This window comes from Branchiostoma floridae, chromosome 2, assembly GCF_000003815.2.
Source record: "Branchiostoma floridae strain S238N-H82 chromosome 2, Bfl_VNyyK, whole genome shotgun sequence".
Taxonomy (NCBI): domain Eukaryota; kingdom Metazoa; phylum Chordata; class Leptocardii; order Amphioxiformes; family Branchiostomatidae; genus Branchiostoma; species Branchiostoma floridae.
Window position 1 is genome coordinate 19,885,673 of NC_049980.1, and position 22,824 is coordinate 19,908,496.

Below are 22,824 nucleotides of genomic sequence, written 5' to 3' on the forward strand. Positions count from 1 at the left end.
TAAAGTTTGGTAAACTCTAGACAATATTTGAAAAAAAAAATTATTGATTTACCATTCATGAAAAAGTAGCCTGATAGAATTCTCTTTTTGGATTGCTTTAGCAAAATCAAGCTAGGATTTCCAGCCAACAGTACAGTATCTAATATCTAACATACAAGGAAATTCATACTTCGAAACCCAATATGCTCCAAAATTCACAGGTACATGTACCTTGCACTCTGACACCCTGTATCTACTGCGACATCATCAAATTACTAGCAATTCAGGAGACTTATGGCCTGTTTGTGACCTGATCCAACCCTGCTCTGTTTGGGGTCTTGCCCTGGTGCTGAAAGATGGAATGTTCTGCCCTTTTCCAGTTTCACATTCCATTTGCCACTGTCAAACTCAAACTGTACAGATACTTGTACCTCTAGATGAACAAGACAAAGATGATGATTGAAGTATTCTTCTGGCATCCGATTATGTTACTACCAAAGTCCAACAAATATTTCAATAACCATTTTTGCTACTGCTGTAGCAGCAGCAGTTGACCACCATATTGCCTTCCTCCATCTTTTATCCAGTGCTTTCTTCTGTACCTCAGTATCTGGGTTGTCTATTCTTACACCAGTCAAAGTATCATGTGCTTCTGACAAAATTACTCAGTCTACAATAGAAGGGGGCACAGCACATATACATAAATGTCTCAACCTAACAAATACTGGAACTGGAAAGTGAAAACTGAGAAAAATAAGCAAGGTACAATGATCTGTGTTTATTATCTATCAGGATGGTCAATTCAAATTAAACATGATGATAAACATACAATTATGTAAATATGGCCTCACATAACATGGATGGGCAACTGTCATAACATACAGTTATAAGTTAAATTGATCAAATGTATAGTATTGCATGTATCACAGTTTCAGATGGCAACATTTGTACCAAATTGCTTTACAACATCTATATGATGACTGCTTTTGTGAATGTAACAATAAGATAGACTTAGTATACTTGCATATTAAAACAAAAAATATATAGAGCCAGTCAGATTTCTTGCTTAATAGCTCCCCTTGCATTCTAAAAATGAAATAGATTTAAAACATACATTACAGGTATTGTGACTGCTTGGTTTCGAGACACTGTATTTTAGCTTAAAGTTTGTGTATTCTTGGTGACACATGCAATTTGTTTTCCAGGATTATGAATATGAAGGCATTTTCTCATCTGTATGGCAAAATAATTGCAACAATATTGACTTTATTTCTCATAGCACTGTAGTTTAATAATCTCACATCATATTATTTACACTCATTGAATCAAATAGGTCTCTGCAGTCCAGTTCAACAGTTAGGATGTTCTTACATTGGCATGGTCTTCATATGTGTCGTCCTAATTGGAAAAATGGGGCAAGCAAAATAAAACTTTCCCTTCGAACTCTGCTTGAATGCACAGCGGTATTCGTGTTCCAGAAATACAAAATACCTTCTGATTATGGGCCTGGAGTAATTGTTCCATCTTTTCCACTATCTGTGTTTAAAAAATCTTGGACATTCCTATCTATACATGATCAGAAATTTTGTCAGCTGTCCACTTGCTGTTTGCGCCAGCTCTTGTGAATAGACCGCAGGCTGTTGGCAGCACCTTGGCTGATGTTCAAGGCAGGAAACATTGGTTGGAGACCTTCCTCCCCAAGCAAAGACAAGCCAGCCACACCAAAGTATGAGTGCAGAGCATCTAGGAGAAAATCATGAAGTATTTGCTTAACATTTGTAGCAAGAAAGGCACTTTTTACATGAGTATACTACCTTTGTTTTATGACCTTTTTTATGCACACTACTCTTCATCATACTTCAATTCATATCATGTTCCGTTAATGGCATTGACCTGTGACCCTCCTGCTGAAATTCTAAGTACACCTTATTTTAGTTGACCCAGTATTCTGCCATTCAAATGTATGTTTTGTTCCATATTTTACACGATATATTTATACTATTTCATTTTATAGGACTCCAGGAAGAATAGTCAACATAGCATCACTAAATGTAAATGGAAATTGAAAGAAAACTAAACCAAACATTCACAATACTTCACAAATGTGGTGCATGTGTACTGAAAATGTCATTTCCAGATGGAAACGTGAGTTGCTATTTGTCCCTTGACCAACACAGCCCTACAAAGATACATATAGAATACAACACGGTATATTCCGTATCACCCAAGGAATCAGCCCGGCCGCGGGTCGGATCGCCCGACGGCCAAAGGGTGATCTGACCCGCAGGAGGGCTGGGACCGAAGGTGATACGGAATACACGGTGTTGTATTTTATTTATGTCATACCCACCTAAGAAAACCCCTGTTTTGATGCGAAATGCGCCAGAAGTTGAACAAATTTGGTGCCCTCGAACAAAAAGTGTTGCAACAGTAATGTTCCAACGTCTGAATCAGGTATTCGAACATTCGATGGCGCCGCACTCGGCCCGCTCGAAACAGTTTGATTTATTCGAATGGAGCCTGTGTGATATGCCTTTTGAACCAGTCTGATACGGAAATTATGGCCCGGTCTGAAACACCCGTATCAAACGTTTTCGCGTCACAGGTATGACATAAAGGGTAAGACTGACTCACCAGGATGGCTGTCTGGCCACTTGGCAAACCCCCCTACCACAGTGTCCTGAGTGGACAGGATGAAGTCCTTGTTGGCCATGTGGTCAATCAGGGGATAACAGTCCAGCAGCTAGCAGAAACACCAGTACAAAGTGTCATGTCATGCTACCAGTACAAACATGTGACCAGGCGCTAATTTGCATCCTATCAACACGAGGTTGGGAATTTTGCAGTGTTCATGTCTACCCTGATAGTGGCATACAACAGGCCACAAGAATGCCTATTGTTCAACACTGCAGGCTGAATTACACACAACAAAAAGCCATTATATACCCACAGAGGTACAACTTCATGTTACATGCATTGACATAAATCCAACAATAATCCTCGAGTAAATTTGGCCTTGGTGAATCAGTAGGTAACTTTTTCAGATTGACCAATTAAGTCCCACTATCTTGTCCATTTCCGTCTATGATAAGGTGACAACAACATCTCACCTTCAGTGTCCCCCCCACCCAGAAGGAGTAGCACGTGTCGGTAGGCTTGTTTGGTCGCCCCTGAAAGCCTGACTGCTGGCGGAACAGACACCACCTCTTCAGCCCGTCCAGCTGTCTGTCAGAGAAGGCCTCCTGGACTCTGTTCATAAGGCACAGGGATGCCACTGCACAGAACGTGGAGCCACCTGGAAGGCATTGCTTGGTACTTAGTCTGTGTCACAATATTGGGGTAATATTGGGGTAATGTACAGCTTCTCACTGTGTCTCCTTTGTGTTACATTGTACCTGTTACAGCTGTTGTGCAATAAGCTTTGACTTGATTTGCCCTATGACAGTTGAACACATGCCACTACTGTTGGACTAGCCTGCTGCTGTAACACCTGCACAGCTGTGTGGCCCAAGGGCTATGAAAATGACAATGGGCACTGCTCTATACATTGAGAGTTATGGGAAAGATTTTAACCAATAGTCTGTGTGACTCAAAAACTCACTGTTTAGGACTTACTGTAACTTTCTTCATGTACTCTTCAATCGTTTCCTTTCCAAGCTTTATCCACAGTGTTCTCATTCAACCTTATCTTAGATATCCCATGATATGAAGGCAAAAATGTAGACATGTAGAGGAAGTCAATAGAGATGTGATAAATACTAATGAATCTCTGAATGCATCATGTGGCTGATAAACATGCTTTGTAGACCACAACCCTCTGCATAAATTGACCATGGAAAAAACAGAAAATGGTTTTCAACATGGATAATGAACAGTGTGCGTTTCATGCTGGAGTTTGGCATGCAGAAAGGTTACCCAATCTATCATGAGTGACACAGCATCCTTCACCTTATATATCAAGCAAGGTTGCAGAAAGCTTTTCACACGAGACATTTTCATGCATGTACGAACAGTTTAAGGGTAATTGATGATTGATGCACATGCCAGTTATAACTTGTACAAAAATGTTTCAAAGCGTAAATGTACTCACCATGAGTTTCAAGTCCAGGTCCCTGAGCCAATCCAAAATCATAACCCTAAAAAGATACACAGTGACAATGAAGAAACAGATACAAAGAAAGACTGACTACATGTACTTATGTAAATATAATCCTGACAACATATCGTCAGAATAGCGTGATTACAAGCTATAAGGCTCAAAAGACCTGCCAAGAAAGAATCTTGAGATTGCAGAAAAAACACATGAAACATTCTGCCAGGTATCCTAAGACCACCACATTAAGGAGTTATCAAGTCCTTGTCTTGAACGAAGAGATACCTCAAGTGTGCATACCTCAGGAAATACTGATGCTGCCTTAGTCAAACTTTTTTGATGTGCCGGTCTTAGGGAACCTGGCAGAATTACATACTTAGAACAGAACAAATACAAAGTTGACCTAATGAGAATATGTAATTGACCAGAAGTTAATGTGATTGAAAATGTGGAACTGTGACAGACAATAGGGAAATGTGATTGACCAAGGAGGTTAGATAAGGACAAGTCACTGACCATGCTGTTTTTGATGTAGCTGACCGCCTTGTCCACATCCATGCCACTCCAGTCATCCAGGATGTAGCTGACACAGGAGGCACAGTACACAAACCTCATGTCATTCTCACCCCCCTCTAGAGATGGATAGAAGCTACAAGGACAAAGAGCGATAAGAAGTTTGAACTTGTTGGAGTGACTTTTCTTCGATAATGGCCACTTTGATTTGATTATATGGATGACGTCCTATTGGAATCCCAAAGCTGATTTGAGCATGGGAATAAAGGAAAAAAAGTTTGACTACAAAAATTACCTTTATTATGAATTTTAAGTGGTCAGGAAGGTAGAACAAATAATAAACACATAAAGTATGGAATACTGTCCAAATAAAAGGTTCTTCATTTTTGTTCTTTAAGATTTTTTTTTTTTGATGTTGACATTCTTTAACATTATTATATGTTTTTTGTTTTCAGATTTTTTTATATTAGGCCACGTTGATTTGATTATATGGATGACATCCGCGCTCGCACCAATTTTCGGCCATTTCCAAAAAAAAAAAGTTTTCGACCACACATATAAATTGTGCAAAGCAGCTGTAAAATGAGCACAAATATTCCGTAGATTGAAAAAAAAGTATCAGAAAACAGATAACTACTGCCATATATAGAATGCCAAAATGAATCTAAAGTCAAAGAATAAGATGTGAAAGGACGGAAAGAAAAAAAATCTATTGTTGGTTTGGGGAGGTACCAGTACAGAAAATTCAGGTCCAGAGGATCATGGTATACCATACTATGTGTGTTTAGTCCTATGTTCAACCTTCCTGGCCACTTTGACTTCATACTGAAGGCAACGTTTTTTTTTGGCCAAACTTTTTTTTTATTCGCTTGCTCGCATCAGTTTTGGAGTTCCGGGAGGATGTCATCCATATAATCAAATCAACATGGCCTTATTGGTTATTTTGTTATATTCAATACATTTGGTTATTTTGCAGGTGCTTTGCATGATTTACAGCAAGGTTGAACATGTTTTTTGAAAACGGCTGAAAATTGATGCAATCATGGATATCATCCAAATAATCAAATAAACATAGCAAAGCTGAATTTTCTTGTCCTACAAGTAGATTCTGAAGTTAAAGAAACTTACAAAAAGAACTTGTAGAAATTTTTCTTGCATCACTTTAAAAATAGACTGGCAAAAATCGGCTGTAAACATTGTATAAGCCTATAAAAAGTTAGTAGAAACTCCTGAAGTACCAATCAGTCTCTACAAGAATGAATATAATGGTAATATTTACTCACCAAAGAATATTCGTTAAACTTTACTGACTACAAACACTACTATAAAGTTTGCAGTTTTATTCACAGTTTAATGGGGTCAGCATGGGTCATCTTAAAGTATTATAGACCATAGCATTACGTTAGGGTCCAGTGATCAAGTGATCATGGTTCCAACTAACCTTTCATTGATGACTATAATGGTAGAACATAGGAAAATAGGCAGCATTGATTTCTATGAAGTCTATCCTTTTATCTCTAGAAATTTCTCTCAACTTTTCATTTATGTGTGTGCAACATCTACCCATACTAGTACCCACATACTACATGTACTGCTAATCCACACAAAACTCCTCATCCCTCCCTGACAACACAACAAATTGAGAACTGTCCACGGGAAGCACAGACCATGCCTTCTTCATCACCTACACCATTGAGTCTTAATCACACCACTTCAACCTGTTGTCAGGACAGGGCAGGGCAGTAATTCCACGCATTTGTGTCTGGACTATTTTGGTGATCCAGGTATAGGGCGGGGCAGCCATGCATGTAATGGTTTTCTTTCCACCAAACAAGAGATTTGTTTTGCGAGGGAAAACTTTCTCATAACACTTCCCTCTGATAAAAAGAAGGAATAACCCGACCATTGGAATGCTGTGTGTCACATGTATGTTAGGTGTTTGTTGTGTACAGTCATTGTTGTAGGCTGAAATAAGATTGCTTTGCGATGTTCCTTCACTTACAATGATAGAAAGCTTAGCTAAATCGTGAAACATAGAGTAGAAATCTCTGAAGCAGTATCTTTTACTTCCTACTCCTAGGATGTAATTTTGTTTTTCCAATGAACATAAAATATTTTGAAAGTTTAACTGAAATGTATTCTAACTTGTTCTTAGGATTTGATACTGATGATAACTTGTAATGGTGGTAGCTTCAGACTCTGAAATATTCATACATTGAACATGTGCATACCAGCCATAGTGTGTGTTTGTGAGGACATTATACAATGTACTAAGTAAGTTCCCCCTCTAACGTCATTCCCTCATTTTGCAGAATCTTTATGGTCATCATGATTTGTGTGCCTATATTATTATACATTTGTATATAAAGTAAAAGAGGATTTAGTAAATCTAAATGCAGGACATGAACATGACTGAAGAAAATCTGGTGAGAACTCCAGGAGAAAATCCTGCAATACTTTGACTATTAATGATGTCATGACAAGCCACTTGACTCTGCCCTGCCTTCCCAATTGAAAGGTGATTACTCTTGTAATGGGTAGTTGATTAACCATCTGTGCCTGACCAGAGATTAATGAAGTCTTTAATGCTGCCTTGGCCTTTACAGGAAGTGTTGGTGGTCCCCCAAATACAATAAATCTAGAAATGTTTGTAATGTTTTCAACTCCAAGTTTGTGGTTTCATCCTTCTGTGAAGATGAATGCAGTCTTCAAAAGTCAAGGTTCAATATGGTTCTTTCAACTGCAAACTCAAAGACACAGGGAACTGCTAGATTTAAACGTCTCAAACTCAAATGAATTTACAGGCTCACACAGCCTGACTTCCAACATGCAAGTTGTAATGCGTCCACTGGTGAAGCAATTTCTCTGAATTTGTGGTTAAATCGGCTGAATGAGAGGGTGATGTGAAGAAATTAGTTGAGGAATTCCTCCAACTGGTTTGGAGTTGGTTGCTGGGCCTTCTTCCAAAAGCTGACCCAACAAGTTAGGAAACGACTGGTTTTCAGGAATCTGGGCAAACTTTCTCGATCTCATAGATAAGAACAGATCATTCCCCTACATCATTACAACTACCAACAATAAATAGGTACATTAGACCTTTTGCCACTGGAGGTGGTGCCTGATACAGATGTCACAGTAATCGGTCTGCCTATAACACCCCTTTCATCACCATAGCGATTATTGCCACGGAAACATGAATACATGATTGATGACAAATCCAACCTTTTCATAGTAAGGATGGTATTTTGAGACCAGTAACTGATTGAACATCACTTATTAATCATAGAATATTTCAGGTGTTGGATGTTAAAATAGTGATATTTTGGGCAACAACTTTCCGAATGATGTCAAAGGACCTGTCCTTCAGTAGAAATGCACTACATATTCAGACTTGACAAATTGTTCAATGAAATTGAGAATTAATGTGTTTCCTCTGTGTGTGTGTGTTTGTGTGTATGTATTTGTGTCTCTGTACGTGTATGTGCAGGTGTGTTTATGTGTGTGTTTGTTTGTTTGTATCTGCATGTTTGTGCATCTGACTACAATATGTACATTAATAGCATCACATAAAAGCTTAATAATCTTTTTTACTTTACTTTCCTTCATGTTTGTTGTGTCACACGTGTCTCATTAGCAAATCCTTCTAGAGTCATATGCCACAAGTTTTAAGATGATTGTTGGAAGCAGACCTATTGCAGCCTTAATCAAATTGTTAAAATTGAAATTGTAACTTTAAACATCTGCTGGTAACTATGCCAGCCAACTTCCTCTACTCTTTGAAAAGTAGGTTTCGGATATCCAGAAGATATCCAGAAGATAGCTCACAAAAAATAAACAAGATAAAAGGTCTTGGCAATAGTACAATTCCACATCCCTACATCACATATCACTCTAACAACTGGATGACCCCAATGTTTAACTTTTGCCTAGTTTTTGTAGGAAAAGATACCAAACAAGCGAGTTAATTACAGGTACTCTAAAACAGCATTTTACTGGTTTAAACCTGCCTATTTGCTGCCATTTCACTGTTCTCTCATCACTACTTAAATTGGTTTCCCACCATTCCCTCAAAACCAAGAATGACCTTTGACCACGTGAAGATGATCAAAACTCAACGAACCAACTAAAGAGCAATATGTTCTTCAAATGGCACTTTATAACCTAAATGATGGCCAATTGATTGGGAACGCCTGCCCTACGAGTGTTTAATAACGTGCTTGGACTTAACTGCACCCCACTCAATAAAGCAAAATGGGATGTCAGATATTGGCACGACCTTTGTGACACGAGACCGTGGGATTTCGTGTTTGCCATCATGGGTGATGGAGTGGTACTTATTGGTCCATTGGCATTAGAGAAAGGTCTGTAGAGATGACCATCAGTGGATACCCATGTGTTTAACATACTGTATTCCCATTACAACCGTAGGGGTAGTGGGTAGCCCTAGAGATCACAGATGTTAGTGACCCTCTCCTTTCCTTCTTCCCTTATTCAAACACTGATTGAATAGGCCCTGATTTGCATAAAGTGCATCATATTATGGTTAATCATTAGCTAAGGCATCTATATGACCCAAAAAAATGAAAATTCATCAAATGATACCTCCTCCTCTAAAGGTATCCTCCTCTATTTAAGTTCCAACAAAAAGTCCAAATATGTATATGGGCCCAAACGTACAACCCTTCTTCCCTGCACCAAGAGCTATTTACCACTCAACAATCTCTACCATAGCATGTACAGAACACGAGGTATAATCTCAAAGCAGATCCTTCGGTGCAATAAGATGATATCAAAGCCGGCAAAGGAGTATAACCGGCCAACGGGAGTCCGATGGGCACCTCCGGTAGCATACACACTCCTAGGCCGGCTTCACTCCTCTGCCAGCTTTTGATACTATCTTATGCTTCCGTAGGATCTGCTTGAAGGTTACACGAAGTATTGAATCTGTGAAATTACTCTGCAGTACTGTAGGAAGCCGGTAGGATGCCAATTATACAAACTAAGGCCACACCAATTTAATTTCTTGGTTCACAGAATTTTCCATAAAAAATAAAGAGCGAGAGGGCAAAATAAAAATAAAAATTGTAAAATGGATGGGGTAAAGGTAAGGGCTAATCCAAAACATAAAGAATAAAAAGTTTTCAGCTTGAAAAAGGTACAAAAACACTATTACTGTACAGTAACAGCACCTGTTCATTGAAAATTACAAAAGTAGTGTCAGTTTTTATGTTTGTCCCATTCTTCATGAATGAAAAATATAACTGCAATAATGATACCCACATTTTAAGGAGCTTATAATATTTGCTACACCAGAAAGTTGTGAATAGTTTTATTATTATGAACCAAGAAATTAAATTGGTGTGGCCTAAGTCTTAGTCTCCCTGACATCTACCCACCTACCAAATATCATGAACAATGTTTCGAGTTTAATGCCAACTCCAAAATGGCATAATCAAAAACATAACCTTCTGGTTAAGGCAAAAAATACACAAGTCAAGCAAATCAAGATAGTATAAATAAAGTCAAGCTAAGGTAATGAAAAAGTGTATTATATAATGTTTAGCTTTGGTATGGTGATATATGTGCCACTAACGGATGGGTTAACTTTGTGTTTGCTATGTTGTGACTCCAGGAAGAGCTCTGAACAAGTGTACAGATGTTCACTATATGTCACTTAGTTACACAGATACAATAGACTAAAACAATACACTACCTTCCATCTGCTAGTTGCAGGGATTGCAGCCCTTTGATGCAAGCTTTCCTGTTCACCCTGGACAGATCGTCACCAAGCAGCAGCAAGGAGCACAGTCCTGTGTAAGTCATTGCTATGTGTCCACTGTCATATGGATATGCTGATACTTCTTCCTATGCAGAGGGATTTGAAAAATTCACTCAGATTTTTTAATAAGATAGCTGTCAAACAAGCTATAATGATAAATGATTCTATATATTTAGTGACCATTCATATAGTATTTTATAAAAGCCCTCTAATAAAAAAAACGTGTGAAGTGAACTAGAAAGGCCGACATTTGCTTGAGAGCAAATACAGCATATTTCAGCCATCTCCCTCATGCAACAATAGGCCTTGAGGTCGTTGACCCCTTGGGCCATTGGAAAATGACCCAAAAATTCCCAAATATATCATTTTAAAGTGTTCCATGCCAAAAATTATACATGGGTCATTTGGATAAATATCTAGAGCACCCCTTTACCAAATTTCGGGTCATCTGGTTGTAAAACGAGGGAACAGGAGCCAAAAATGTCAAATTTTTGTCTAAAAATGGCCATAAAATTGCAATATTAAGCATTATGTTGTACTGTATGGAAAAACTGTTATTGAATTCATGCGCACAAAATTGAAGGGCACTTTTATACCAAATTTCAGGTCATTTGGTTGTAAAACGAGGGTACAGGAGGCAAAAATGTGCTTTTTTTGTCAAAAAATGGCCAAAAATCGCTAAATTAAGCATTTTGTTGTACCGTATACCAAAACTGTTATTAAATCTGGGTGGGCATATGATCAGGGCACCTCTGTACCAAATTTCATGTCATTCGGCTGTAATACCAGGGTACAGGAGCCCAAAATATACATAAAAATTGACAAAAACCTCAATAAAATCATTTCAAAGGCAGATATGAAAAAAATGAAAAAAACACCTGAGGGTATTGGCTTACTCTACCTTTGTGCCAAATTTCAAGTCAATCGGTTAAAAAACGGCGGAGTTGATTCGATTTGAAGATTTGGCAGGAGAAAGAAAGAAAGAAAGAAGAAAGAAACACTAGAAAGGCCGACATTTGCTTAGGAGCAAATACAGCATATTGCAATCCATCTTCATCCTGGAAAAAAATCCCCAAATTCAACAATTTGAAGTAATGTCTGTTCAAAGTGAAAATGAAGTACTGTGGGCACTTGTCAGACACACTTTTATGCCGAATTTCAAGTCATTTGGTTTTCATACAAGGGTATAGGAGCCAAAAGTATACATTTTTTGTCAAAAATGGGTGAAAAACCCAAAATAACTCATTTTTAAAGTGATCTATGAAGAAATTGTTGATGGGACCCTGTGCTTATATGTCCAATGCACCTATGTACCGAATTCCAGGTCATTAGGTTTTCATACAAGGGTATAGGGGCCAAAAATATACATTTTTTGTCAAAAATGGCTAAAAAACCCAAAATAACTGATTTTTAAGTGATCTATGAAAAAAATGTTGATGGGACCCTGTGCTCATATGTCCAATACACCTATGTACCAAATTTCAGGTCATTTGGTTTTCATACAAGGGTATAGGAGCCAAAAATATACATTTTTTGTCAAAAATGGCTAAAAAACCCAAAATAACTGATTTTTTAAGTGATCTATGAAAACAGTGTTGATGGGACCCTGTGCTCATATGTCCAATGCACCTATGTACCAAATTTCAGGTCATTTGGTTTTCATACAAGGGTATAGGAGCCAAAAATAGACATTTTTTGTCAAAAATGGCCAAAAAACCCAAAATAACTCATTTTTGAAATAATCTATGTCAAAAGTGTTGATATAGCCCTGTGCTCATATATCTAATGCACCTTTATACCAAATTTCAGGTCATTTGGCTTTCATACAAGGGCATAGGAGCCAAAAATAGACATTTTTAGTCAAAAATGGCCAAAAAAAACCAAATAAATAATTTTTGAAGTGGTCTATGAACAAAGTGTTGATGGGTTCCTGTGCTCATATGTCCAATGCACCTCTGTACCAAATTTCAGGTCATTAGGTTGTAATACCAGGGCACAGGGGCCCAAAATATACATATTTTGTCTAAAAATGACCAAAAACCCTAAATATCATAAATTCTAAAGCCTATATCAAAAAAGTGAAAAAAACACCTGGGGGTATTTGCTATCCCTACCTCCATGCCAGATTTCAGCTCATTTGGCCCAAAAATGAAAAAGTTGAATCAATTTGAAGATTTGACAGGAGAAGAAGAAGAAACCAAGGAAAAACAATATATTGCAATCCCATACTATGTATGGATTGCAATATAATTACGAATACAATATATTTCACCATACCTATGGTATGGCTGAAATATAAAAAATTATAATTGTACAAGGATGTTTACAAGGAAGACTGGGTTTGACACAAATTTATCTCTCTTTTCCCAGAAAATGTTGAATATATCTTTATAAAGTTTATCAAACAAAATTTACATATTTTCATAAAACAAAAAGCAAAACATTGATTACAGATAAGTGGTAGTGGTAGATAAACATTCCAATAAACCTACAATCGGATGATTACCACGATTTGTGGCCTAAAATGAGTTTTTCTATGGGCAGACTTCATGATTTCATTTCAGTTATCAAACTGAATTTGAATGAGCCGAGTGCATCCTCTGGTGCTGCTTTCACATCAGAGAGCTAAGTCTGCAAGGGAATTGACTCTCTATTCTGCCTAGCAGAAGCCCTTGTGTAGGATACAAGGTCATCAGTGGTTGTCTGGTTCATGGAGCCTGTCTAACCTCAAAGACCATCAATTTTACAGGAAGCTGGTTTTCAATTTGACAGCTTTGTTGTGGCTGTCCATTCCACTGGCTTCTGCATAGCCTCAGGCTACCGAAGGGGATAGTCAGGTTATAATGAAAAGAAGAAAAACAAATGTAAAAGGTAGATGTACTGTATGAATTTGTATTCTATTTAGGTGAGGTTAAGTCGTGAATGATATTCTTGCCCTACATGTTTGACTATCGGGAAAGAAGAGAAATGTGGGTTTACTGCTAGTAAGAAAGTTTGCATTGTTCCTTGTTAATTCAGAAATGTCTCCCCCATGTAGCACTAGGAGGTTTTCTTGGAAACTAATCGTGTAAAACATTCTTACCCCATTATCTATTAAAGAACTGAGAACAGCAGTATTACCAGTTGAATACCCAGTAAGATTTCATTATTGCTTTAGAAATAAGTCTTCCATTCAGGAAGTTTTCTTGGTGGATTGCATGGCACTGTCCTCATAATATACTCTTGTTTTAATCACTTCACAGAAGGCTTATGAATCAAATGTCTGGAACCAGCCCTTGACATCAATTACAACCTAACCCTGCCTGTAGACTGGTCCAATCCTTGAGTATGGTGACACCAATTATGGTGTGTGACCCTGTATTCCTCCTGCCGTGACCCCACACATTAACCCTCCCTCACATGGGCTGTCATGGATGCCAGACATCTCCCCCTTTAACCCACAGGTAAATCATTGTTAATGTGATAATTCTATGCACCATAAACCTGCAGCTAACTTTGAGTGATTGACAGCAGCTGGGGACCAATCAGCCATTTGCTGGTTCCCTAGGGAAAGGTTCACTCACGCAAGGTCTGGACAGGACGTTGTATGCAATATTTATGACAGGATATCATATACATGTATTAGTGTCCTCCACTATTGTCCTTCTTGTACCACAGACATACTAGTAGATGAAAGAATCATGTTGAGTTATTTAAACAACTGAAGGAATGGATTTTGAGCATTATGTACAGGTGCACAAAAGATAAAATCCTCTATGTATATCTAAAGACATTTTTCCATTTATTCATTATGTTCACTTTTAAACAAGTGCATCTTTCAGTTTCAAAAAATGACTTTTCACATAATATTCTAAAAGAATAAATGGGCAATTTTTATTATACCTAACAGAAAATGTAAGGCATATTTTGACAGGTATGTAAAGTTGCAATATTCTCCTTTGTAGTGTTTTATAGGTTAACAATATTCATGTTAATAAATAAATGTACATAAACATGTATATGAACCATTTTGACCAGCTTTCTATCTGCTTAACTCATAGAACAGAAGGAAGAATGTAACGTTATACAGTAAATGGAGTTTGCCTAACTAATCAAATATGTTTCATGATAAAATCATAAAGACTGTAATCTACAACATTTGAACCAAGAAAGATAATGTTTCTAATTAGATGAACATGTCTATCTCCCCATGTTTTCTCAAAGCGCTGCTTGTAAAGATTGAAAATCTTTCAGAATGAAGCCAAGGTGATTAAGTGCTCCACACATCTGTACTGCAGTTACTATGGAACCTGGTAGATGGTGCTGGAAAGTGGTGAAGGACAAGAGACAAACCTTTGATGGATTGTATGGCACTCCTATTGTTGAAGAGCCACGGAAACCACATCTGAACAGATTTTTGTCTGTAACAAGATGGCATCAGATGAGACACTTATAAAAGATCGCAAGATCACACCAGAAATTAATATCCTTGCTGAATAAGAATTTTTGTCATGAAGAAAATGGAGCTACAATTACCTATTGAGACTTACATGTTTTCTAATTTGGGATCATCTCAAAATATGTTGGATCAAAGACACAGAAAATCAATAAATATGGCAGAACCTTTTCCTTTACTCAGGGTTAAAAATTAAGGGGTAAAACCAGTGCATCTAATCTTAACATTTTGGTGCAGAGAAAAAATTTTGAAGGCACAACATAAGATAAAGCAGAATGTCAGTAAACATAAATACAAACCTTACTGCCTCTCTTTAGAACTTGAATCTGAAATTCTATAGCTAACTTCAAACTTTCAAATGAGTAAAAACAAATGTGCTGTCATTTTTCTCGACTCTTTAACGTCAGGAATATGCTGTATACTAAGTCTAGTTTATAATTATAGTACATTTACCCTACACAGATATCTTGGTGCACAGTGCATAGATCCCCAGTCAAAAGTTAGGTACAGCTTTGGGTGCACAAAAGTGCATATGCACCCAGCATTTCAAGCAGTGACAACTGATGTTACATTTAGACACTCAGCCCTAGGCAAAGTGCAAATATATTGTCCACTAAGAAATCGAGTTACCCTACAATTTATATATGGCCGCAGGTACTCGTAACATTTTTACCGGCCTATCCTGTTTCCGTGGTGATAGATCAGCTGATCTAGTTGGTGGATGATTATTCCAAATACACCCTAATCATCTTTGGCCCAGGCAAAAAATGTTGGGTTTTGGTTACAGTCCTGAAGAAAATATGGTCGGTAGGCAGGGATGCCCTTTTTATTATCTCCATGAAAAATGGAGATATAGTTTTGGGTGTGTCTGTGTGTGTGTCCGTCTGTCTGTGTGTCTGTCTGTGTGTCCGGATTTTTGTAGTGAGCATATCTCAAGAACCTCTCGATGGATTACAATGATATTTTGTCTATGGGTAGGTGTTGGGAAGACAAAGGTCGAGGTTAATTTTGGGCCCCCTGGTATGTGACCTTGGTACTGCAGCAGAAATTCGTTTTTTGGATTTTTTGAACTGGATGTGCTTTGGTCTTGATTTCTGGATGGTAGATAGCATGTGATATAAGGAATATGTGGTACATATTTTGGCCCCCTAGCAGGTTGCTCTGGAACTGCAGGGTCATTTTTGGCAAAATCTTCTAAGGAGGATAACTGAAGAAGAAAACGACATATTTACATGATATTTGGTATGTAGGTAGCTTAGACAGAGATGCACATCAGAAAGTGGAAATCATGCAAACTGACACCTAATTTGTATACTTAATGAGGAAAATCTGTATTTGCAGTGTTTCCTTTATAGAACTCAAATACATGTTATATGTAGTTTGTGGCAGGTGGAACATTAGCAGACTCCAATTATGCAAATAAGTCCCTTATTTGCATAATTAATGTAAAAGTGCCATAATTCATTGATGTGGTAAAGGATTGGACAATCAGCATAGTGACCAGCATAGGTTATTTACAGGCGTACATAACTAAGCATAGATTATGCAAATGTGGACGGCATTTACATAATCGGACTATTTCATGGAGATATGAGGTCTCCGAACTCTTGTTTTGCCTATATTTTGGCAGAAGTGATTCACCAAATGCTGCTAAATTTGTAAAACTGGAATGCATAAGGATTTTCATTTTTCGTATTTATCATATTGTAATTATATCAAATTGTACAAACAAGTATCGATAAACAGAACAAAGGTGCATAAATGTTTATTTAACAGTCATATATTAGCTATTTGAAGACAGAGACATGTGCATATTATGAATTGAAATACAGTAAAACCTGGCCAAGACGACCACCCGGGGGACCGGAAAAAAACGGTCGATTTGGACAGGTGGTCGCTGAGGCACACTGCACGCACGCAAAGAAGCGAGGTCTTTAATGTCAAATACAACACGTACACTGTAAATTGTAAATTTAACCCCAAGCTTTTATCGAGCTTTTATACGATACAGCGTTTTAAAGCTCAATATTTGTACACCAACGTTTTAGACAGTAGGGGAACTTTGATGCTGTCAGTTACCATACAAGCCTTTATGCGTCGCTGTGTTCTTGATCGCCGTGTCTGAAATAACTACAGTGCACCTTTCGAATTCGATGGCATGCCCTGTACGTATACATCCTGATAGCGTACTTACCCACGGGTGAATGTACAGTACAGTTGGAAAAAAGTACTCACACAGATCTTTCTTTAAAAAGTATATAAAACTAGAGTTCCACGAAACACATACCTTCGCCAAACATTCAAGGTTCGTTATGGAGAATGCCTTTATCAATGACTTAAAGGTTTTATAGCTTCTCAAGTTATGTTATCCGCACACACACACACGCACTCACACACTGAGCCCGCTGCAGTACCCACGAAAGATACCGGGCTAACCATTTTCAAACTCAACCTTTGTTTCTGCGACCGCTACTCAATACCAAGTATCATGAAGATCCATCAATCAGTTCTCCAGTTATACTGTTGACCTACATAAAGACTCACCTAACACTATGGCTTCAGCCTTAACCAAAAGTTTAATCTTCTTGGCAAAGGTAATGAAAAGGCCACAAACCACCAAGCTTCCACTTTTCCCTGCCACATACATGTAAGCATCACCAATATAAGGCCATACCAATTTAATTTCTTGGTTCACGGATTTTTTCATAAAAAAATATGGAGCGATAGGGCGAAATAAAAATAAAAATAAAAATTGTAAAATGGTTGGGGTAAAGGTAATGGCTAATCCAAAACATAAAGAAAAAAAGTTTTCAGCTTGAAAAAAGTACAAAAACACTATTTTTGTACAGTAACAGCACCTGTACCCACACTTTAAGGAGCTTATTATATAAAGGCCAATTTGCTACACCAGAAAGTTGGTGAATGGTTTCATTAATGGTGAAAATTTGCTGAGTAGTAATTTTTATTTTTATTTTTTTTTCCAAAAAATAGGAGCGAGCGAATCCGTGAACCAAGAAATTAAATCGGTGTGGCCTAAGGCCCGGAAAAACACCCCTTGACATCAAAATGGAGAAACCCCTTTCCCATAGTGCACAAACAAACAACATGGAACTTGCAAAGTGAGAACTAATAAACAATGTGTTAGCAACAATAACATCTATGTTTTGATGACACAAATATGTCATGAACAACACAAATCTGCACCACAGATGTATTTAAACACTGAGCACTGACTGTCCAGAAAAGAGGTCAATTGAAGGATTTACACATTCTTCTAATTATCATGTAAATTAAGCCCTGATTTGCATACAATACATTTCAGGATTTTAATCATTACCTAAGGTATGTACTTACCAAAAATAATGCAAATCCACCAACCACTGCTTGATTTACTCTCTTTCAAAGATAACAACAAAATCGCCCACTGCAGTTCAAAACAAGCCGCCAGGGGGCCCAAACTTACACGATTTACTCCCTACCCAAAGACGTATCCACTAGCCAAAAATCCTCAACCTGCCACTTCAGGATAACTATAACGCCAACTTCGACGGTCCGCTGCAGTACCACAACTTGTCGCCAGGATGCCCATTATCGAACTTGACCGTCGTTTTCCAAACCCCTAAATAATTACCAAATATAATGCAAAACGATCCACAGCGTCAAAAGTTATCTTGTACGCAGATACACACACACACACACTCACCCCGCTGCACTCACGACAGAAAGCGCCAACAGTACCATTTTCGTACAAAACCTTGCTATACGCAACCGCAACTCAAATACCAAATATCGCGACATTCCATCCTCAGCTACCAAAGTTATTTGAGATTGACCTATATACTGGGACACAAAAAAATTTTCTAACCATAACATGACCTTCTTGGCGAAGGTAATTATACGTTTCAGCATTCGTTCACTTTATAATGATATAGATTTTTTTTTAAACTTCTGTAACAACTAAATTTCGGATATTACAGTAGACTGCCCCATTGACCCACCCTTTGTCCGCCGCCATCTTTATTCTAAACATAACATCGTAATGGCAGTCAAAATCCGACGCAAACTGGCCGATTTCGGCACAAAATCGCGCTAGTTATCATTAAAAAATCGATAAAAACGTCAATTTTGAAAATGATGAGGTCGTTATGGGTCCCAATTTGGGCCGGTCGCGGTCGCGTTGACCAGGTGGTCGATGAGAAAAGGTCGCTTAATGCTTACGTCGATGGGGAGAAAAATCGGGACCGAGAAAAAGCGGTCGAAATGGCCAGGTGTTCGCTGAGAAGAGGTGGTCGCTCGGGCAGGTTTGATTGTAATAGAAGTTTTTGTTTTGTATTTTCCATCAGTCAAAATCACTCAGAATCAGATGTCAGATTAAAAATTTTATGTCCCTTGCTAGTTTTGGACCTGTCTCTTAGGTAAAGGGCCATGGAGAAGGTTGATTAAAAGGTTATCATTGCACCTTACGCCACGTTGATTTGATTATATGGATGACATCCTCTGGGAACCCCAAAACTGATGCGAATGTGTGAATAAAAAAAGTTTGACCCTCAAAAAACGTTGCCTTCATTATGAGATGTCAGGTATATATGGGGTCCCATATCGGAAGATTTGCACGGATTTGCACGCGCGTGAGATTCTTCCCCGCGCGTACCAATACACGTATACGCGTTTTTCGTCACAGCGCGCTGAGTTGGCACGCGCGTTTCTTTACGGGCCTCGTCACGATGGTAAATGATATTTGCACACATTATTCCCCGCCCGGCCGCAGTTTGTTTTACATTACTGCGGTAACAACTGCGTGTATCCCTTCCGCTAAGACGATATTTGCACGCAGCATTCCGCCCGAGACCAAGTTTTACGTTACGGCTAAACAAACTGCGAAGATGATCTTTTCACGCAACGTTACGGTGGTAATATACTGCGTGTGTTCCCTCAGCCAAAGCGATCTTTGCACGCTACGTTACGGTGGTAATAAACAAAGTACTAGTATATTGTGCCAAACAATTTATTCTTTATCTTTGTTCTTTCACTATATTCATCTTTTTCTTGGAATTGACTTGGCATTCTATGACATTCAGATATTTGTTTTTGAAATCTACAGCACATATTTGCAGCTGCTATACAATTTACAGTATGGTCGAAACTTTTCATTTATTTTGGAAACAGTCAAAAATTGATGTGGAATCGAAAACACTGGTGACTATAGGCAGGGCTCGAAATTCATTTGTGGGATTAGGTGCACTGGTGCACCCAGCTTAAGAAATTGGGTGTTTTGGGGTGCACCACTTTAAATTGAAGTAATAACCTAGTACATGTAATAAACTTAGTTACAAGCTATTAAATTTTTAAACAAGTACCATGATAGAGATTTTTATTATATTTCTAACACTTAGATGTCAAGAATATGATATATACTAGTATACTTTGATATTTTAACATACACAACCTAAGAAAATATTTGGGTGCACCCTGTGCACCCACAGAAAATAATTGGGTGCACAGCTCCAATTTTGGATGCACCTGGGTGCACATGCACCCAGTATTTCGAGCCCTGATAGGTGTTTGCACTGACCAGACTATGACTGGAAAATTGGTTGCCATGCTGTATGGTTAAACCTGCAAGTTGTCAAGTAAATTTGAATTCTCAAAACTCTTCCAGGTTCAGCCAACCAGCATGGTGGATGTATATTCAGTATGTGATGTCACAATGTATCATAGGAGGGGCTGGAACGACTTTTCCTGTGCTACATGTATCTTCATGCAAATAGCTTGAAAGCTTACCTTCATCATCTTTGTCAGGCAAAACTTGTAGGGAGTAGATCCAGTCTATGATCTCTTGTTTATTAATAGTTTCTAAGGCTCCAAGAAGGTCCAGACCAGAGAGGGCAAAGAAAGCAACTGTCAACCTGTATGAGGGAAACAATTTTCAAAAAATAAAAAAGCTGCTATATTCCTTCATGAATCATTCAATGTGATCATATTGTGATCTAAAAACAAATAAATACAGCTTAACTTCATAGTTTCTTGTCAAGATTAGTGAAAATGTACTACTGGCACATTTTTATTGAAATGTGCAAAATAGCAATTTTACGTCTGAAAAATAGATCAAATTATTTTTCAGTCTGACTGTTTTAAAATATTCCTCCAATAACTGACTGTTTTAAAATATTCCTCCAATAACGATAGCCAAAAAAATCAGTTTTTTTTCTGACCCATTGGTTATGTTATTAATATGTACTATAGAAAGGCATAATATACATTACTGGTTAGTGGTTAGATTTGTTGCAACAGCATTGCCATCTGATCTGACCATGTGTGGGGCTGATCATACAAAGTACAGTAAATGATACATTAAAAAATGTAGACTGTTTACAACTTACAGGGATGAGTCACAAATGTTTTTATATGAATACAAGAACGTTATCATTAGGAATCAGAAGAGTGTGATCTAATATCCTTGAAGAACACTGATTCCCACAGGGATATATGGAATGGATAGGCACTATAGGCCATATCTTCCCATGGACAAACAACATACAATGTATATGTATTTTCTCACTGACATGACAAACAATTTTTATAGGGATGCGTACCTAAACCCACGTTTAGGTACAGGTCCGGATTCGAATCCAGAGGTTTAGGTACAGGTCCAGGTCCTGGTATATTGTGCCTGAAGAGTTATTGGATGTTTTAATTCTATATATTACATAACACATTATCTTTTCGTCCTGAATTCATCGTTACCCATTATTGAGACATTCTTCATGAACAAGTGAACTGTGGAGGCAAGGTCAGATAACACTGTTTCAGATCATATTTCTGAATACACAGAGTTCAAGACAATATTAATTATTATTGTCACCAGCTCTAAACCTCCTCCAACATTGACACGAGGATGCGAGGTAGTGAATCATAGGAGCCGATGCAACTTGATTGGAAGAGGCGTTTATTCCGTGATGTTCACCCAAACACAGCCATGATGGAAGAGAGCGAAGAGGATCATGGAATCTTTGACAGTCAAGGCAGTGACACTCAATTACATCAGCGAACGTTCCGCTGCTACATGTAGTTGATTGAGTCCAGTAGAATGCATTGCAAAGCTTCCAAATTTACCGTTAAGCATTGTTGGTATTTCTGGATTTACTGTCAAATGTTACCTGTACTCCTATTGCTAGTATCCCCCAGACCTTCCTGAAATCAAAACTCGATGAGACATAACATCAGTCTTCTTCGCTTTTGGATTCCAGCATATCGAACTCAGAGATTCGAGGACGGATATTGACAAGAAAAGGGGTAGTGTAACAGTGGGGTTCAAGCACCGCCAACCAACCATGTTAATTGCCTGTTAGGCTTTTGGCTGAATCGGTTGCGTGCTTGGTTTTGTGAGCTTGGCTGCCCGGGTCCAGTGTGTGTTCGTTCAAGGTAAAGGTTGGAGTTAGGGTTGTCATTATTTGTCTATGATGGTCAGACTCGACTGAAGATGCCTATGCAGGTATGCAGACTTGAACATCCCTGCAAGTTGTTTGAGAGAATTTTTTATCTGAGAGGGAGGGTGAATAGAATTTTAATGGGATGTTGCATTTGCTACTTACCGTCTTTATCCTACGAAACATAAGCAGTATCTGAAAAACGTTAAATATACAACACTCGAATAGCCTAATTTCAAAGTGATAGTACCATCAACTTCATGGTCAAGATATATTAACGTTATGACCGAGTCTCCCGGAACCTTTAATAGGAAAGTAGCAAATATTACAGCCAAATCTACAAAATATAGTCAGAGCGACACGTACCTCGTCGTATCTAGTGAACAGTACCTACTAGGAAGAACTTGTAGACATCTCTTGAAGAATTTGACATGTTTTTCTTTTGCAAATTCAGACTGAGTTCCAGAATTACAAACCGCGGCGGCCATCTTGGCTTTCATGGTAGTAACACAAGAAATGTATTTGTTAACACTAGATACGGATAAAATATCCAACAATTTGTAAACGCATAGCAAAAATATTTTAGTTTCATTTTATC

At 38.0% G+C, this 22,824-nt stretch overlaps 1 protein-coding gene across 1 annotated transcript; it reads right to left on the reverse strand.

The window, feature by feature from the left end:
• Nucleotides 1-737: 737 nt before the first annotated feature.
• On the reverse strand, nt 738-22,776 carry LOC118410416 (geranylgeranyl transferase type-1 subunit beta-like). The gene is made up of 9 exons (XM_035812131.1): nt 22,593-22,776; nt 20,581-20,705; nt 14,697-14,764; nt 10,299-10,450; nt 4,589-4,721; nt 4,070-4,115; nt 3,090-3,274; nt 2,614-2,722; nt 738-1,722 (listed from the first exon to the last, which is right to left on the reverse strand). The coding sequence occupies exons 1-9, from the start codon at nt 22,724-22,726 to the stop codon at nt 1,568-1,570; spliced, it is 1,107 nt and encodes a 368-aa protein (XP_035668024.1). The 5' UTR covers nt 22,727-22,776; the 3' UTR covers nt 738-1,567.
• Nucleotides 22,777-22,824: the final 48 nt, after the last annotated feature.

Coding starts and splice junctions, on each gene's coding strand:
- LOC118410416 (XM_035812131.1), bottom strand. CDS start 22,726: ATGAAAGCCAAGATGGCCGCCGCGGTTTGTAATTCTGGAACTCAGTCT. Junction 14,765..20,580: donor GCCTGACAAAGATGATGAAG/GTAAGCTTTCAA, acceptor ATCTTGTTACAG/ACAAAAATCTGTTCAGATGT. Junction 3,275..4,069: donor ACCTGGACTTGAAACTCATG/GTGAGTACATTT, acceptor AATGCCTTCCAG/GTGGCTCCACGTTCTGTGCA.